Source organism: Cololabis saira, chromosome 1 (assembly GCF_033807715.1).
Source record: "Cololabis saira isolate AMF1-May2022 chromosome 1, fColSai1.1, whole genome shotgun sequence".
Lineage (NCBI taxonomy): Eukaryota > Metazoa > Chordata > Actinopteri > Beloniformes > Belonidae > Cololabis > Cololabis saira.
Window position 1 is genome coordinate 35,668,956 of NC_084587.1, and position 18,407 is coordinate 35,687,362.

General features: G+C 38.9%; 3 protein-coding genes across 7 annotated transcripts in view; all 3 read right to left on the reverse strand.

The window, feature by feature from the left end:
* Positions 1 to 7,149, reverse strand: part of pnpla6 (patatin-like phospholipase domain containing 6) — a 38,243-nt gene extending 31,094 nt beyond the window's left edge. For all 5 annotated transcript variants that reach the window (XM_061721773.1, XM_061721746.1, XM_061721754.1 and 2 more), the window contains exons 1-2: positions 7,076 to 7,149; positions 2,167 to 2,255 (exon numbers count right to left, since the gene is read on the reverse strand). In XM_061721773.1, the coding sequence (XP_061577757.1) occupies positions 2,167 to 2,214 (48 nt within the window). In that variant the 5' untranslated portion in view covers positions 2,215 to 2,255; positions 7,076 to 7,149. The remainder of the gene's footprint in view (positions 1 to 2,166; positions 2,256 to 7,075) is intronic.
* Positions 7,150 to 8,196: 1,047 nt separating this feature from the next.
* LOC133444197 (ATP synthase subunit d, mitochondrial-like) lies at positions 8,197 to 12,562 on the reverse strand. Its single transcript, XM_061721786.1, has 6 exons — positions 12,462 to 12,562; positions 10,870 to 11,000; positions 9,288 to 9,384; positions 8,791 to 8,862; positions 8,473 to 8,535; positions 8,197 to 8,377 (listed from the first exon to the last, which is right to left on the reverse strand). Exons 2-6 carry the CDS (start codon positions 10,989 to 10,991, stop codon positions 8,246 to 8,248), a joined length of 486 nt encoding a protein of 161 aa, XP_061577770.1. The 5' UTR covers positions 10,992 to 11,000; positions 12,462 to 12,562; the 3' UTR covers positions 8,197 to 8,245.
* Positions 12,563 to 16,499: 3,937 nt separating this feature from the next.
* On the reverse strand, positions 16,500 to 17,990 carry LOC133452658 (homeobox protein MSH-C-like). Its single transcript, XM_061732159.1, has 2 exons — positions 17,492 to 17,990; positions 16,500 to 16,956 (listed from the first exon to the last, which is right to left on the reverse strand). Exons 1-2 carry the CDS (start codon positions 17,889 to 17,891, stop codon positions 16,544 to 16,546), a joined length of 813 nt encoding a protein of 270 aa, XP_061588143.1. The 5' UTR covers positions 17,892 to 17,990; the 3' UTR covers positions 16,500 to 16,543.
* Positions 17,991 to 18,407: the final 417 nt, after the last annotated feature.

The window sequence follows — 18,407 nt, forward strand, 5'->3', positions numbered from 1 at the left end:
ACACTTGTCATGTTATCTGCGATTATTGACTCGTGGTTGACGAGCTAAAGGTTATTTGGCAGCAAAGTGCTAAAGCTGGACAAAGGTGATATTGATGACGAGTGCGACATAACTCAAGTGGAAAAATGTAAGTAGGAACAGAAGGGTTCATTGTGAATTGTGAGTGTAGAGAGGACACACACAAGTGCTACTGTTGTAAAACAATGGCTCCAAAAAATTATTCGGGAACAAACTTAAGAAAATAGAGAAGTCAAATATTAGTGTTTACATCCAACTGAGAGGACAGTGATTGCTGTCAATCTTGATTCAGTTAGCTGGTTCAGGGCAAATAAACTAAGCAGCACAGTAAGATGTGTGACATGTGGCTCCAACAATCAACATAGTAATTGCTAAGCTAAGTTTCAAGACATATATTTTTACTGCCTAAAGAGACAGCAATAAACTAGAAGATGAACTATGAGCTAATCAGGGACTTAAGGAGACATAAGTAGGCCCTCTCCCCACTGTCAATCAAATGAGAGCATGTGGAGAGAGTCTGGGGGGTCAAAATAAGCTTCATTTCCTATGGGCAGTCAAGAACACGATATGTAAACTATACAGAAGTGAAGATGAAAAGCCTCCAGGGAGTCATAAATAGATCCCAGAAGATTTATGAACTCCCACTGCGTACGCTTCAGAACATGCTGTCCCAACAAAGCCAGCAGCATTCTGGGAGGTGAAACTCACCCCTCTCATTAGCGCTTCTTGCCTTTGCCATCTCGCAGATGCTACAGGGCCTTTAACCGCCCACAACCACAAGGCTAAATACATTTTTGTTTTGTTTTTTTTTAAATCGGAGAGTAGTGAGAGAACTGGACTGTAACATGCACTCTATCCTTACTACTTCTACGACTTGCATCATCACAAGATACACTATCAACTACTAAACTTGAAACCACACTGCTTGAGCTCTCGGGTGATAGCCTGGATCAGTTGTGCAATATTTCAGATTTTTATTGGAGCCTTACTCGTGCTCAGTGGGAGCAATAATCTTGAGACATTAATGCAATATTGTATGTACACAGTGCCCAACAATAATGAGTTTATTTCCGTTTGGATGTATTTGGTATGAATTAGGGCTGGGCGATATATCGAGATTTTAATATATATCGATATAGTTTCAAAAGCGATATAGTACGAGACAATATCGTTTATATCGATTTAATTTTATTTATTTATTTTTTATTATTTTTTTTTATGATTTTGATATAGCTTATTTGGTGACAAATTGACTTGGATGTTTTATTTTAGATTTGCACAATTGTTTTGTTATTTGCACAACTGTCAACCTCAGTGGAAAAGTCTGCCTGTTACTGTCTACATTGTATTAATTGCACAGTGTATTTTAATTTAATTGTTATGCAAGAAAGGGATATTTGTTTTATTTTATTCAAGAAGCATTTTTATTCTATATATGCAGGCAGTTTATTTTTATTTCATTTGTTTTATACATTTTGATATTGTGCAGACCTCTGGCAGACCCCTTTGGCACAAGGCTTTGTATTAAAACTGACTGTTTTTTTAAGGGTTTGCCTCAGAAGAAAATGAAGCTAACAGAGATGCTATGCTATAATGCTTTGGGGGAAACTCCAATTATGTCACATAAAAAATATCGATATATATCGAGTATCGCCATTCAGCTAGAAAATATCGAGATATGACTTTTGGTCCATATCGCCCAGCCCTAGTATGAATGTGTATAGTGTATGCATACTTTTATGTTTTAGGTGTGTACAGCAAGTTTCATCCTTTTTAAGCTGTGATGAAAACAAACCACTTTAACAGATCTTAACTTTTGTTTCTCAGATTAAATGAATTTGTAAGATATGTGATAGTTGCTTAACACATGGGCTTCGTGAGGGTCATTTCAGTCATTATTTCGACTCATTGAGCTACCTAATAATAAAACCAGAACATAAATAAGATGGGCTTCATTAGGAATTTGGTTGTATTAAAATAAAGTAAAGCTTAGCAAATAGGTGAATTCTTTGTTCTTTTTCCTTTTCATTTTTTTTTCCAAAATAAGGATTTCATTCAATTTAAAATTGTACATGTACACAAAATATTTGCCAAGTGTTACCATCAGCTTAAAGCAAGTGTATATGCTGTGTTGTACAGTAAACCTACCGGTAATGTGTCTTCTTGGACCTCTTGTTCCGAGGTATTCTGTCCCATTGTAACACTGTGTCTTCATAGGGATGGTCCATCAACGACCACTGGAAACAAATGACATATTTATCCTCCACAGAAAGCGGCAAAGGTGGAAACAATAGTCGGACACTACTGTTATGACACTATCGTGGTTCAATATCTAAATGCTGTCTAAGGAGATTCACTCATCTCAGTAAAAGTAGTGTTAAAGTTTGTATGGACCAAATAAATAAATCATTGTTGAGAAAAAGTTTTCTCTACTAAAAGTCGTAAACCAATACTCTCTCTTGTACTGCACCTGCACCCATCAAACGCTCAGTCACAAGTCAGGACTTGGAGAGACCTTGTGGCTGCTGCTCAGCTGCAGATGCAAATCTTAAAACCAGAACACAACCACTCTGACCTCAGCACAGATTTTAATATCAAAAACAATTCTGAGTGTTACTTTGTGCAGGCAGAGGGAGACGCTATTAGCGCAGAGCCTTGGCTTTTGTATGCCACCGAAAAATACAACAGGCTCTCTTGAAAAGAAAATACATAACCTCTCCGTTGAATCTAACAATTATTTTTACACTTTAGTTTGTTGATAATTCTAGTTGCCTTGTGTTTTAAAAAATCCAACCACATTTTACAAACAGAGATACGGGGTGATATCTTCATCTAGTTTGAAGACGTCACACCGAGATATTCAGTCACAATTATCTGAAACACGTCAATAAAACAAGCGATTTCAATTGAGAATCTTTGGAGACCTTATTTATCCTTGAAAAAAAAACTGTAACTGTTAACATCAATAATTTTCTTATATCCCACTCACCTTTAATAAGTTATTTTCTACAGATCCAAACTAATTGATTACAAACTGGGCTGAGCTATTTGGGAAAATATATCTAATTCCACTTTCTCTGATGAGAACTGTGACTGACTTATTTGCAGTTACCAAGCTCAAAGTCAACATTCACTCGGAATTAGACTTCTAGTATGTACTGGAGTATGTAATGGAGCACTGCCATACTGACCTGCACAGACGGCAGGAAGGTATGGCATTTTAAGGCAGCAACAGTTCAACAGCCATCATCTGTGAAGTGTGGGCTATGACACCAGTATGGTTTAGTCATCCAACTGGCCACAAATCGCTTGGTGTGGCATCAAAATCAACTTTTTTTCTTATATTCTGTGCAATTTTGGAAGGATAACTTGACTATACATATTCGGCAGAGTGGCATATGTTATATCTAGAGGTCTCCTAAGATTTCCCAACCCTTTTTTAGTCACTGTGCATGTTTTCAGACAAGAAGTGGATAATAAAGTGCATCTCCTTGTGCAATTTTCATATTACACAAATTCAGAAATTGTGATCTTTTTGTTGACTTGGCACAAACATCTTCAGCAGTTTTGCATGACTTTATGTATCTGTTATGCAGCAGTAGGGCTGGGCGATTTTGGACAAAAATAAAATCCAGATTTTTTTATCTGAAAACCCGATTTTTGATTTCGATTTTTTTGGTAAAACTACAAAAGACAATGGAATAAATTGTTTCAAATATTTTATCTTTATTTTTAATGAAAAATAGCTAAAAATTTCCCTATTGGGAATGAAGTGCAATTGAAAGATACTGTAAATCATCCTTGAGTTTAGTAAAGTGACAACATTTACAATTTTCTTGACCAAACAAAGATGACTAGACGAGCTCTGTCTGTAATGCAGCCAGCTGCAAATAAGGAAAATCGATTTTCCGATTTTCCCTTTTTTTAACATCGTCTTGATTAATAAATCCGATTTAGATTTAAAATCGATTAATCGCACAGCCCTATGCAGCAGCCTGGTTCTTTCAGTGTTGGTAATGGTTCATGTCTTGTCGTGGCAACTAGATTGGAGCACGATCTGCACAGTGCCCCTTTCTGCTGTACATCTACCTCATTAAATCCAAAATTCTGGTAATTGCACACAACGGAAGCCCCTCTTTTCTGAGACTAACATTTTATCTGTGCTTTTAGGCAGCTCTGGTCTGTTTCATTTCCTGCTCAGATACATCAGACCCTCCCTCCCCCTATATCAAACCGAGGCTAGGCTCGACTACTGTATTGATGAAATTCAATTTGTGAAAAGCTGAGGATGCAGTGTCATGTTACATCGAGTATCGTGGTGTGCCTCAAACAAACCATAGATTAAGCTGCTACTGAGAAATACTAGGTTTTTTTTTCAGGGCATAACATGGCATAATAGGTCCACTGATTCTGTGTTCACTTCTATACAATTATTCTTTTCCCCCATCAATTAGTTCTTCTATAAATATGTAATAGGAGGCCTTCCACGTTCAACACAGCAGTAAAATAAATACAAATATGTAAAGCTACTAAATGTCTTACTAATATGTTTGGACTCAAAATGATCTATGTGAATGACAAAGAAATGTAAATGAAAGGAACAAAATATGGCAGTGTTGTCTTAGGTAAAGTCAAATATTTCTCTCTCTGGTATAGCAGCGTCTGTATGAAAACTACTCCCAACTTGTTGCTACACAAGGAACTTTGCTTCAGATTGTGTCTTTCTTTCTACACAGCCTTCGATGTGGTAATAACTTTAAGAGAAGCACAGGCTTGCAGCCTCATGGGGATGACACAGTATCCAACCTCTTGTGTCCTATCTGTGCCTCCCTCTGTGCAGGCCTACTCCCATTGTTCTCTTTGAACAATGAAGGCAGTGTTGACTATACTGTCCAGGGTCAGACATAAACCACAACTAACGCAACCATTTGTGTTTTCAAAGAACACAATCATGTCTATGGAACGAGATCCATTACGTATATCATACGTGTGGATTTCTGTGGCCTTAAAATGTGCTTGACAAAAAGATGTGCGTTAAGGGAAGAAAAAAACATCCCAGAGCGGTGTGACTATGCAATCTGTAGTTACAGAAAGTATTTGATTTCATACATTGCACTTCATTTCACAAATTTACGCAGATTTACGCTTGGTCTGCGTCTTTTGAGTCAGATTTGTAAGTTTCCTTTTACACAACACTTTTATAGACACGTGTCTAAAGACTAAATGCAAAAAGTAAAGTTAAAATCTCACAAACACGTAGACTCTGAAGACCAGAGTTCATGTTTCCCTTCAGGCAAAATAGTTTTTGCATAATTTGCTCTCACACCACTGGCCTCCTCAGACGTGTTTGGCTGTGTTGTAAATAGACCACGTTCATGAGGAAATGTTTCGGTGAACAGAAACAAGGAGGGTGATCCTTCAAATGAAGTCATTTCACGCCTTCCAGAGTCCTTTCAAACACCAGGAAACTGGTCCACATTACACCGGTCATGAAATCGCTACACCGGCTTCCAGTGAGTCAAAGGATAGAGTTTAAAATCTTACTGCTGGTCTACAAAGCACTGAATGGTCTTGGACCGAAATACATGGTTGATCTGTTAGTTCCTATGAAGCTCCCAGACCCCTGAGGTTCATCTGATCTGGTTTGTTGTTTGTCCCAAGAACCAGAACCAAGCAAGGTGAGGCAGCGTTCAGTTATTCTGCTCCTCACCGGTGGAAGAAGAATCTTGAAAATCTACTGGCCGGACAAGATCAGTAACAACGACCTCTGGATGAAGACACAACAACTCCCAGCAGCAGACGAAATTGGACGAAGAAGATGGAGATGGATCGGGCACACGCTACGCAAACCAGAGTCTAACACCACCAGACAGGCTCTGACCTGGAACCCTCAGGGGAAGAAAAGTCGAGGCCGGCCTAAAAACACCTGGCGGCGGGATCTCCAGGCAGACACCAAGAGACTGGGATGCACCTGGTCGCAGATAGAAAGGAACGCCAGTGACCGTGTACTCTGGAGGTCCCTTGACGACGGCCTATACCCCAGCAGGGGTGTAAGGCGTAAGTAAATAAGTAAGTCACCGGTGGAACAAACTTCCTGTAGACCTGAGGTCTGCTCCAAGTGTCAGCTCCTTTACATCAGGATAAAAACACTACTGTTTACTGAAGCATACTCCTAAATCAAATACTTACCTGCTGTACTACTGCTCTTATTTTTATTTTAAACAGCTTGTCCTTTTTATTATTTTACTTCTTTTCTTATCATTTTATTTGTTATTTTACCTCCTTTTCTCATAATTGTATTTACTGTCTAATTAATGTCTTGCTGCTTTTAATGTCAATGTAAAGCACCTTGAATCACCTTGTGTTGAATTGTGCTATATTATATAAAAAAACTATCCATTCAAACAGCTATAGGCACCAGTGCAGGATATTAGCAGCCTGGTAAACATGTACAGCAGGATTACGGCCAGGCCCTCGCTGTTTACATTCCAGCCTGTATTTCAAAACGTGGAGGCATTTAACATTCTTGACAATACTTATACAGTGTTTACAGTGTCTAATTCTAACATGAAATGGTTGATATTTGGAGGACCACGCGGTGCTGCTGCAGCTAATGTTATCACTGAAGCCTGAACTATGGTGCTGCGTTAAATCGACGCAGATCCTACGCCGTAGGGTACGGCGTAGGATCGCGGCGACGCGCATCGTACCCTACGGCGTATTCTCTGCGTCGATTTAACGCAGAACCATAAATCAGCCTTAAAGGCCAACGTTGTCAGTCATCACCAGCTAGCCGCTAATGATGATCATAGCGGTCTATCGCCACTAACGTGGGCTCAAAACGACAAACCGGCATACATACTACCTTGAAAATCGTTTCACAGAATTATATTCCCAATTTGTGACCTCTACATGAGCTGTCTGACAGAGCTGTCACGAATCCGTTATTGCCACACTCGGACGGACGGCTGCTCTTTCCCCTGCAGGGCCCGACATGCCGGTGACAACACAACCAACACTCAACCTTTGTCATAACATTGTGAATGAAAACATTTACCTGAGCTGCACCGTCAATCCAACTGACTTTAAAGTAGAAATACAACGGAAATAATCTTCTATGAAGCCCCGCCTCTTCCAGCATAACTTTGACCAATCAGCGATCGAGACGCTTTCAGGATGAACCAATCAGAAACGTTCATACTGGGGGACCGAGCGATGCCCCGCCCACCTTCATATACATCAGTACAATCTTTTTGTCCAATGAACATTGAAAGAAACAACAAAAGCGGGTCCTGATTGGATGACAACTAAATCATTAATTTATGATTGTACTCAACCTTTAACCCCGTTTCACCACAGACGTCATGAGTACTTTCATATACTCACAAAACCGTTCCGAAACACAGACTGTACAGGACTGTCTCAGAAAATTAGAATATTGTGATTTTCTGTAATACAATTACAAAAACAAAAATGTCATACGTTCTGGATTCATTACAAATCAACTGAAATATTGCAAGCCTTTTATTATTTTAATATTGCTGATCATGGCTTACAGCTTAAGAAAACTCAAATATCCTATCTCAAAAAATTAGAATATTCTGGGAATCTTAATCTTAAACTGTAAACCATAATCAGCAATATTAAAATAATAAAAGGCTTGCAATATTTCAGTTGATTTGTAATGAATCCAGAATGTATGACATATTTTTCTTATTTATTTTTTTATAAATTGCATTACAGAAAATAAAGAACTTTATCACAATATTCTAATTTTCTGAGACAGTCCTGTATGCATAGAAACAACTTTGGGTCAAAATAAATTTTAGTTTGCTTTATCAGGCAGATATAATAGTCAAAACCTTTGTTTGGATTTATCACAAAATGTAATCTTTACATTGAATTATGTCACAACTGAAGCAAACTGGCCTACAGTTTCTGCAGTTATTGGCAAAAAATGAAAATGGATCCGTTAACAGATTTTAAAATATTTTTGTAAATTTAAGAAAATGATTACCCTTGCAAAGCCTGTGATAACAATGCCCCCTTGCGGACAACACCTGTAATTTAACCATTACCAATACATTTGAGTCATATTTCTTCATAAAAATATGACAATAAATTTGGTCTTCACAAAATGTTTATAAAGAAAAAAAAATGAAGAAATCAAAAAGTTCTTTTTTAAAATACATAATCTTTATTGTGACGTGAGGTTCCAGTAGTAGGATTACAATTCTGAGATGGGCTTGTGGGGCCAGTAGGGGTTTTTGACCTTGTCCAACTTGGTCTCAGGGAAGGTATCGTTGAGGTCCTCAATGGTCATCTGATCGAAGGGGATCATGTTCCTAAATTTATCAAGCTGAACACACATGGAGCACAAAAGAGAGAAATTAGGTTTTTTGTTGTTTGTATTTAATCAATTCCCTTGAGGTATATCATCAACAACCACCTCACCTCAGCTTCATACTGAGCGATGCGGGCCTTTGATCCCTCAACGTAGGACACTGCATTTTTATTCTAAAAAAGAAAAGGGAAATTATACAGTTTTGTTCTTTTAAAAATGTGAATCAAATCAATACAGAGTAATCAAGTCCAGATGTGTGAAAAATGTGTTTGTCAATTTAAGTTTGGATGATAAGTGCAAATCTTCAATTATGACCATTACAAAAATTCTGATGTAGAATGCAAACTAATTATTGTACTTGGACAATATTTCTCAAATAAAGAATTAAATTATGAATTCTATAGACTAAAGATATAGCAGCTACTTACAGCCTCGGCCTCTTGTGCACTGATGCTGCTCGTATGCGTGTCAGCAGGCTCAGGGACCTTCAGTGCCTTGAACTGTGTGATGAAAGAAGATTAAAGTGTCATCACTAATGCCCACTAACATACATAATTAATGGTAAACTTACTCAACTGGACCACCTTCTACAGTGATGCAGGCTGTTATTGCTGAGAGTATCTTTTGAAGAATAATTATAAGATAATTGTAACGTGCTGAAACACCACATGTATGCCCCAAGAGTCTGATTTAAAGATCTCCAGTAAAAGATTTTTATATTAACTGTATTTTCCTTTGCATGAATCTCTCATGAAGATTATTTTTATATTAAATGTAACAAATTTATATTAACACTATTTTAATTTCAGTATTTTGAAAAAAATAAAATAAAAAATCCAGCCTAGCCCCCCCGCCCAGCCAAGTAGAAGTGCCTTTGTGGTGTCAAAAACCAGCCCAAATGCCTTTGAACCCAAGGAAAGCTCACCTTCTTCTCAAACTCATCAACCATCCCAGCTTTAGCCACTGCAGTCTTGTAGTAACTCCAGTCGATGGCTGCAGGAGTCTCCGGCAGGGAGGCAAGTCTAGTGTAAAGGAAGGAAATTATTTTTTAAAACATGTGGAAAAAGAAAAGTGTAAAGTTGGAAAACAAAACCCAACATAAAAGAATCAAGTGTGTACAAAAAAGAAACTATTATGTACACATCCATATCTGTGGAAAATGGGAATTATACAGAAACAGATTAACATAGTAACTGAAAGTGGTGAGGTGTAGTCCTGACTAAATACATAAATTAACAATTGCACACCATAAAATACATTTAACTGTGCATTTGCCTTTTAGCATGGTTTCCAAAGGCTGCAAACCATGAAAGCCATGTTCAGTGCATTCAACATATTGTAAAGGCCATCCCACCACTTTATGAGACCATTCAAAAAACCTTCTTCAGACATGACATATGTAAAATTAACATCTTCATGGATCTGTTAAAATCAGATGTCAGTCATTACTTACATTTTATTAGTTTTCTACAGATAAGTGTAAATATGATGGATGCAGCCATAAGATTTTCCATTTGCATGACTGGGCAGTAAATCCAGTGATGTGTATCAATTAAGTCCTCATTTGTTCAAAATATTTTAAGAACATAATTTTTTACCACTGTGACAATCTATAACCCAGAAAGATGATTTCACTATCGGTTAGAGATTTTTATTTGTTGGTTAGAGATCCAGGGTTTTGATTCTCAGATTTCAGGTTTTGATTTGCAATACATTTGCCATTGAATTGACGCCATACATATGCACGAGTTTAAATGCACAACTGTAACTGTACACATGTCAATTGAAGAATAATGTTATGTTTCATTTCGCCTGTGGACAGTCTACAACATCACAGCTCTGATGAGAAACTATGTCACAAAAAAAAGCCCATTCTTCTACATTTACAAAAATTCATCATAATAAATCAATTCACCATTAAAGTTATTATACAAGGCTAACAAGCATGCTTCTTTGTGCAAATAACCAGTACATGGAAAGAACTAAACAGCATTAGATATGCAAGAAATAGAGTAAAGCGTTTATATTCAGCTGAAATACTTTGGATCAAAATGTTCTCCTGTTAATTCGGCTCAGAAGACTTTAAAAAAAAAAAAAAAACAACTTGGCGCGGCAGCTAAACATAGTTGGCAAAACAACACAGTTTAAGTTTGAATGCGGCTGTTATTTACACCTGAACAGTTCATCAGAAAGTCACCAGTACCATGTGTGTGTTGCTTAATGTAAGAAAAGCCATTCATACTTGAGGCAAGTAGACAGCGATATCATTATACATCAGGGGGTCCAACCCATCCTGACAGCTGTTGCAAAAATGTACAGAAAAAGCATCCCACGCACAAACACATGTTCAGCTGCCTCCAGATTCATGGGAATCAGTTCATGCCTGAAAGGAGCTTTAGACTTCTTTCAGGGCATTTTTCTTAGCAAATAAATCCCCACAAGACATCCCGAAGAAACAAATCAAACAATCTATTTCTAAACCATACAGGTGGTAGTGTTTGTCATACTTAGCAGATATGGCATCAGTGCGAGTCTTCAGCGCATTGAACATGCCACGTTGGTTGGGTGGGACCCGTTCAGCAAATGCCACCCAATCAATGGCCTTCAGGGCTACACGACGGGCTGCCATCTTGACTGTCTGAAATTAGAGGGAATTTTCTTTAGTCTGGACACATCCAAATCACTCAAGCTGAACTTCAACACAAAGGTAAAAATATTCCACCACATAAACTGTGACTTAAACATATGTAGTAGTAAAACTTTCAGATTCACCATGAGAAAATGCTCAGAGTTTGATTCAAGTAGTCCATTTTTAAATGTACACAGAGCGAGAAGTTTTAGCCATGCACACGATGGACGATACACGTTAACTCAGGTTATAGTAGTTTCCTACTAATTTAGGTAACATTAACTAGGTAGCTTGAACGACTGCAACAGACAAAGCATGAATACTTGAGTATTCATGTTTAGGACACCTCTTGGTATGGACTGGTGACCTTTGAGGGTGTCACTAAGTGCCTGGAACCAAGATGTTTACAGCAGATCGTCACATTTGTTTTGACATTTTCCTCAAAAAGACTAAAATATGAAGAATTCAGAGGGCGTGTGTTCAGTTCTTCTCATTTCAGCGTTGCTCTGTGACATTGTCCAGGTGTGGAAAGGACAGGGTCGCCGGCTGTGCTTGGTCGCAGCATTGTTTCTGAGGAATTGTCAAAGCAGCATCCACTGAAATGCAAACTCTAGCAGAACAGTCCATTGGTACGGGATCAGAAATAATTTGCCTTACAGGTAGTTTAGTTAGTTTAGTTTAGTTTATTGGTCTTTTCAATTCCCACAAACCCAAAGTACAGGTGTAATTCGTCAGCATTATACAAAAAATATATAATTTTGATGTGTGTGTGTATATATATATATATATATATATATATATACATATACACACAATTTTTGCTAAAAACCAAGGACCAAAAGGTGTAGACTGAAGCTTATGATGACTACCCTTTTCACAAATTTTTTTTAGCTTTTATAAACTAGTGCAATGTCATTAATAAATATAATTCCATACAGTATTTGTATAAGCAATAATACAAGCAGTACATACACATACCTACACACATACACGCATACTGCGTGTGTGTGTGTGTATATTTTATATATATATATATATATATATATATACATATACATGCACACATGCAAGTATAATGGAAATAGTGTAAGTAAAAACGCAGAGATGCGAGAGACTGATGTTACTGTTCTGTGTATTAAGGAAATCTGCATGACTGCTTCGTGTCATAAAAATATAATATGAAGTTTCACCATAAAAACAAATATAGGGCTACACTTAATGCAAAGAAGTGTCGCTGACATTCAGTTTGATAGAAGACCTCTGCACAACTAGCAGGCGCTAGCTCGGTTAGCGGGCTAGCCAAGGTCAGACCAGTCCCTTTGACACAACGGGGACATCCCAACATATCCTACACACACTAAGTTCCTTTAAACATTGCATATACAGGTATACACGTAGGGTCTTAAAAAGACAGTTTCCACACGGTTAAGGAGAGATTGTTCCCAGCGCCGGCGGAGCCCTGCTACTCACCTCGCTGATGCAGCTGAGCTGTCTGCAGGACGGGAGGCGGAAGCTGCTCGCTTAGCGTAGAACGAGAGACGCAGAGAAGCGCTACCGCCCTCCACTGGCGAGGCTGTGTAACTACAGCAAGCTCTGTTCTGCCGCAGTTATCACTAGAGAGCGGATGGTCTGCGTGTTTACTGTTGGTCTGAAGCTTTTAAAGCGCACCATTAAAGGTAAATAATGGATAAGTACATCCAAAATCCTACGTAATATATGTCAAGTTTATAGGATTTTATTGTAAAGCAAAAAAAAATAAAAAATGATTACCTCTAAGGGAGTGGAATGAAAAAGAAACAAAATCTAATTTGAAGAACAACCGGACTGCGTGCTTGTGAGCAAGAAATAAATAGAGAGAGAGAGGGAGAAGAGAGACAGAGAAGTACAGTATTTGACCTCTCAATAAAATTTAGCTTGACCGTAGTAATAAACCTACAACAAAAATGTAAATTGCAGTCAAAGCTGCGTATTACAAGTGGAAACATGCTATAAATAAAAATAAAAATAACTTTAAAAAATAGGTAGTATTTTGTCCAGATCCCACAACATTTTTTTCAACTTTATGTTGGATAGTATGACCCATCTAAATATAATTCTACGACATAAGCTGTGCAGCAAAAACCCAGTCTTCTTTGAGCACATTCTATATTTTTACTTTTTTCTTTAAAAAAAAACTCCACTTAATAGACTTACACTTTTTCGACATATCTTGTTCATACAAAACAAAGTGTATTTGTATATGATTCACATCTTCAGCAAAATAAAATATATCTTCAAATGTGCTTCCATGCATTTTATTAAAAACGTGAAATTAAGGTGAGTTGTCTGGAAGAAGGCAATAGTTCAAAACACACTGTTTATTGTTATAAATGAAACACTTGAACATTTTCCTTAAGTATTAAATAATTCAATCACATCCTATATGCAATAGAATACAGAAGTAAACACACTTTAAAAGTGGCATTATATTAAAAAAAATAAAAAATAAAAAAAAAATAAAAATATATATATATATATATATATATATATATATATATATATATATATATATACATATTTGTTTAATTCTCAGATTAGATTGCAATAAAATAGGGCTAAGTCTGGCATGTCATATACTGTAAATAACTATGATTATTTTGTCATTATGAGAATAAGAGTACCCTTCTGAGGAACTGCAGGGTCTACAAGTAAAATAGGTAATTTGTCCAAATGTCAGCTCAAACAATAACTCAGTTCTAAGATTTCAAATGTCAAGCAGCTAAGGCACAATAACAAAAACAACAAAAAAATTATGACATTTAAAAAAGCTGATATCAAATGAAAATATATTTTAAAATGAAATGATTATGTTGTTAGAAAGTGAGTGTGTGTGACTTTTCCATTCCATGTGTAAATACGGATCAACGTGTCAAACCTCCAGTTAAAATTGGATCAAAAATAGCTAAATAATCCAATAAAAGACAACTTGAACCTTTGCTGTAGCTTGCTCATCTTCAGTCCTTCTCCAACATTTGAAATCTTCTTGTTTTACCCCATATTTGCTTTTCTCTCTTCTCCCTCAGCCTTCCCTTCAGTCAACTCTGCACCCCAATAATGAAAAGAAGATGTAAAGATTTTATATTGATACATGTTGAGACCCACATGGACCCCAGTTCCTGTGTAATTTCTAAAAAAGTGATCCATTTGAATTTGCATAAGATAAGATACATTGATGCATGAAATCCCTTTCCCACGAAAAGCTGCTTTTCTTTCCTACTTAGACACAAAAAACTTGAAATAATTTAAAAACCATTACTTGCTTTCCAAGAAAAATGTAGTTGTTTTTTGCAACTTTATTCTTGTTCAAAGACATTTGCTGAACTATTTTTTCCCTGGTGAGTTTAAAGTCAGTTTTGATAACAAAACGTTTTGCCAGACAAAAATGACAGATCCGTCAATGTTATCGGTTTTGGTCTGAGATATAGCCTCAATGATTTAATACATTTTAGCTGATAGTCAAATGTACCTGATTCCATGTGTTCATTTATTTCTGTAGCGGTTGTTCGTCTCTTTCTCCTTTTAAACATTTCTCTATTACATTATTTCTGGTACCCGCTTGGTAATTACAACTTTCATCTTGCATCAAGGAAGTTCCTTCACGGAATGTGAGTTCTCCTCGTAGCCTACCTGCGTGGTTTTTCTCCGGCTTCCTCCCACAGAAACTGACCACTGAGTTTGTGGAACTCGTTTCGTTTGTCTCTTTGGCCTGTCCAGGAGTCCTGCCTCTGCAGTGAGTGACAGCCGGATTACAGCGCTGCTCCTTACGGCCTAACTGCAGTTATGCTCAAAGCAGTTCAAAAAGTCACAAAAGAGACAAATCACTCTTAGTCATGTATGCGTTTATTTACTAAAACCAGTTTTTACAAGCAACTGATCATTTAGATAGACTGGTGTACACAGTACAGATACAGACATATTCAATAAATACCACTTTCCCTGCGAGGCGGCGGGGATAGTGAACACTACAAATTCCTTATTTACATTTACAGTAAAAATTCCTCAAAGAAGAACTAAATCACTCCCATAAAAGGCCACATTGTGAGAATCAAAAAACCTAATACATGTACCTTGCTAAAATATTTTTCTCCCTTTTAATTTTTACAAAATAGAAATCTCAACTGTTGTATGAAAATAAAACTGCATCCTCACCCGAGTGGCTATACGTCAGAAAATAGCCAATGCGGAATAAAAAAAAATTTAATACTTCAAGTGATGAAAAGAGCACACTGCGTGGTTTTAAGGCACTGGCAGCGATTAAGTACTTTTCTGGTGCATTTTCTTCTTCTGGACATGTGTCCAGTTTCACAAACGACTGCGGACCTAATTGTATGGACTTCCTATAAAGACCTGGCGTGTACTTTTGGAGTTTTATAGAAACAGTTAAAGCATGTGAAACACAGTCGATAGAAGTGGGGACCAAAAAACAAAAAAACAAAAACGAGGAGAGCAAAAAGACGCCCCAAGTCCCAGATACAGACAGTTTAACCTGTCATCATAAATTTGACGTTTTCAAATCGAAAATATCAAATTCTGTTCTGTGAGATGAGAGCTGAAAGGCCCCCCACTCATAAAGGCTGATTTATGGTTCCGCGTTACACCAACGCAGAGCCTAGGGCGTACGGTGCGCGTCACCGCGTACTCTACGCCGTAACCCTACGGCGAAGGCTCTGCGTCGATTTAACGCAGAACCATAATTCAGGCTTAAGTGTATTGCAGTCAGGGGCGAAAATCCCGTTTCATAGTTGGGGGGGACAATAAACAGTAACATTTTAGAGAATCAATCCAGGGGGGGACAAGGAATAAAAGTTTTAGCCTTCCTTTGATACAGCATTTTGACATTTTCAACTCTATCTCGCAAACAGGCAGAAGACCTTTCTTAGAGTAATACAAAACAATGGTATTAGGTGGAAGGTGGCAATAATACAGCACATCTGACATAATACACTGCAAAAACCCCAAATCTTAGCAAGAATATTTGTCTTATTTCTAGTTAAAATGTCTCATTTTTAGTTAAAAAAAATCTCATTACACTTAAAACAAGACTCATCACTGGAAAAAAACAACAATTTTCACCTGTTTCAAGTAGATTTTCACTTAAAATAAGTAGAAAAATCTGCCAGTGGAACAAGATTGTTTTGCTTATAAGATAAATCTTGTCGCACTGGCAGATTTTTCTACTTATTTCAAGTGAAAATGTACTTGAAACAGGTGAAAATTGTCAAATAACAAGTTATTTTTCTGGTGATGACTCTTGTTTTAAGTGTAATGAGATTTTACTGTTTATTATTATTTTCGATTTCGGTTTCGGCCACAAATCTTCATTTTGGTGCATCACTACTAAATACTACTGCATTGTTCCAAAATTATTAATTCTGTCTCAAATTATTCTAGGGGGGGACAGCTTTACTAATGGGGGGGACTTGTCCCCCCTGCCCCCCCCCCCCCCCCCCCCCCCCCCCCCCCCCCGGGATTTTCGCCCCTGATTGCAGCCACACAAACACGCGCACGGAACACTAAGACAAATAGTACATCCCATACGTGACGGGTCCGCTGAAGAGTCCCGGCACCGGCAGGCCGGGCCTCGGGAACGCGCTGCTCGGGCCCCAGGACGGGGGGCCCATGTGCGCTCCGAGGGGGAAAGGCAGCGCGAAGGCGGGTAGCACCGGCTTGGAGGCCAGTTTATACTTTTCCAGCTCGGCCTCTTGTAGTCTCTTGGCTTTGGCTCTTCTGTTCTGAAACCAAATTTTAACCTGAGTCTCGGTGAGAGTGAGGGAGTTGGAGAACTCCGCTCTCTCGGCGATGGAGAGGTACTGCTTCTGGCGGAACTTGCGCTCCAGCGCCAGCAGCTGCGAGGTAGTGAAGGGCGTGCGAGGTTTCCTGTTGTTTTTGTGTTTCCTTAAAGTACACTGAGTCGGACTTGAGCTCCCTGTTGTAATAGAAAACACAAATATATTAATTTCTGGCGGGTTAGAATGAACTGAAGCTCAAAACATTCAGAATCATCACAGCAGGACTCGAACATCGCGCAAATAAACGGCAATAAATACGCCTAAAACCAACGTATTTGTTCATACATTCAGCTTGTGTCAACCCTGACCATTCTCTCCAACAAATATAGAGTATATCCTTTAACTTTGCACTATCTTTCTCAGGTGACCGTGTGATCATCACTTCTATTAAGATGTGCGTAAAAGTCAAAGCGTTTCATAAACTCAGTGACGCATGTTTAGTCTCAGCTTCTTCAACACACACATAAATAAATGTAGCCACGAACTAAACATATTTGACTTCTGTGAGCGATCAAAATGACTTTCAGTTGATTTATTGTGATATTATTTCCTGCTTTGGTCACTGACAGCTCGTGCGAGGAGATGATGGAGATTTTTGCGTGGCTGCAATACACTTTAGAACGCGCATGCATCGGGTCCTGGTCTAAAAAACGAGTGGAGGGGCGGACTTACGGGGAGGTGTAGAAAAAGAGGACGTCTGGAACCAAGTGCTGTGCTCTTTCTCACAAAAGTGCGGACTGTCCTCCCCGGAGCTCCTGGAGGCTCCGTGCGCGCTTTCCCCGGAAAGCCTCCGCTCCGCGTAAAGAGTCCTGGGGGAGAAGTGCGCGCCCTGCGCGCCCTGCGCAGCCACGGACACCTCGGAGACCTCGGAGACCTCGGAAACAGTCCGACAGGTGCTCTTCTTGGCGATGAGCGACTCCACGCTGAAAGCAAGGCTGCTGCGCTGCTGTTTGTATCCTTTATCCGTGCTCATATCTTTCGGCTGCGGCTCCTCGCCGTCAGTGTCCGTCATCTCCTCCTTTTGATGAAGCGGTTTGGCGTCTGTGGACGGCGACCCCTGCGCAGGATTCATGGTGGAGGGGAAGGGGCCACGCACCGCGGCGCGGGCCGGTCAGAGGAGTCGTGTGGCTGAGCTGTCACGGTCTCCAACGTGCATGCGTGGCTGCGCTGTCGCCGGTGCCCATTAAGCTTTACGCACCAGACAGGGGTCCCGTATAAAAGGACGGGGGCGGCCCCCCCTCCACATATCCGCCAATCAGCTCGTCAAGTGAGCGCCGTGACGTCTGCGGGCTCGGCTCTGATTGGCCCGCGGACTTCCGAGAGGACATCAAGAGGCCCGTGAATGGAAGGAGACGTTGATCATACAGACCCCATGCAGAGAGGGCTTATTGATGGTTTTCACAAAGTAGCTTCGACCAATTTTAGTGCAATTAAGCAGTGGGGAGGACTTTCGTGACAATTTACGTCTATTAGCAGGGCGCTTGCATCTGTACCTATACTGTTCCTTAAATTATTCCCAGAGTAGAGTAAAGCTGCGCTGGTCAAATAGTTTTTTTTTGTTTTTTTTTTAATTAAGTAAGAACAAATC

What these genes read in the sequence shown, in the direction of transcription:
- LOC133444197 (XM_061721786.1), bottom strand. Translation starts at nt 10,991, where the DNA reads ATGGCAGCCCGTCGTGTAGCCCTGAAGGCCATTGATTGGGTGGCATTT. An exon ending in TTGATGAGTTTGAGAAGAAG is followed by an intron (nt 8,863 to 9,287) that starts GTGAGCTTTCCT and finishes TTCATCACACAG; the next exon opens with TTCAAGGCACTGAAGGTCCC. An exon ending in TCGCTCAGTATGAAGCTGAG is followed by an intron (nt 8,378 to 8,472) that starts GTGAGGTGGTTG and finishes ATGTGTGTTCAG; the next exon opens with CTTGATAAATTTAGGAACAT.
- LOC133452658 (XM_061732159.1), bottom strand. Translation starts at nt 17,891, where the DNA reads ATGAATCCTGCGCAGGGGTCGCCGTCCACAGACGCCAAACCGCTTCAT. An exon ending in CTCTTTTTCTACACCTCCCC is followed by an intron (nt 16,957 to 17,491) that starts GTAAGTCCGCCC and finishes CTATTACAACAG; the next exon opens with GGAGCTCAAGTCCGACTCAG.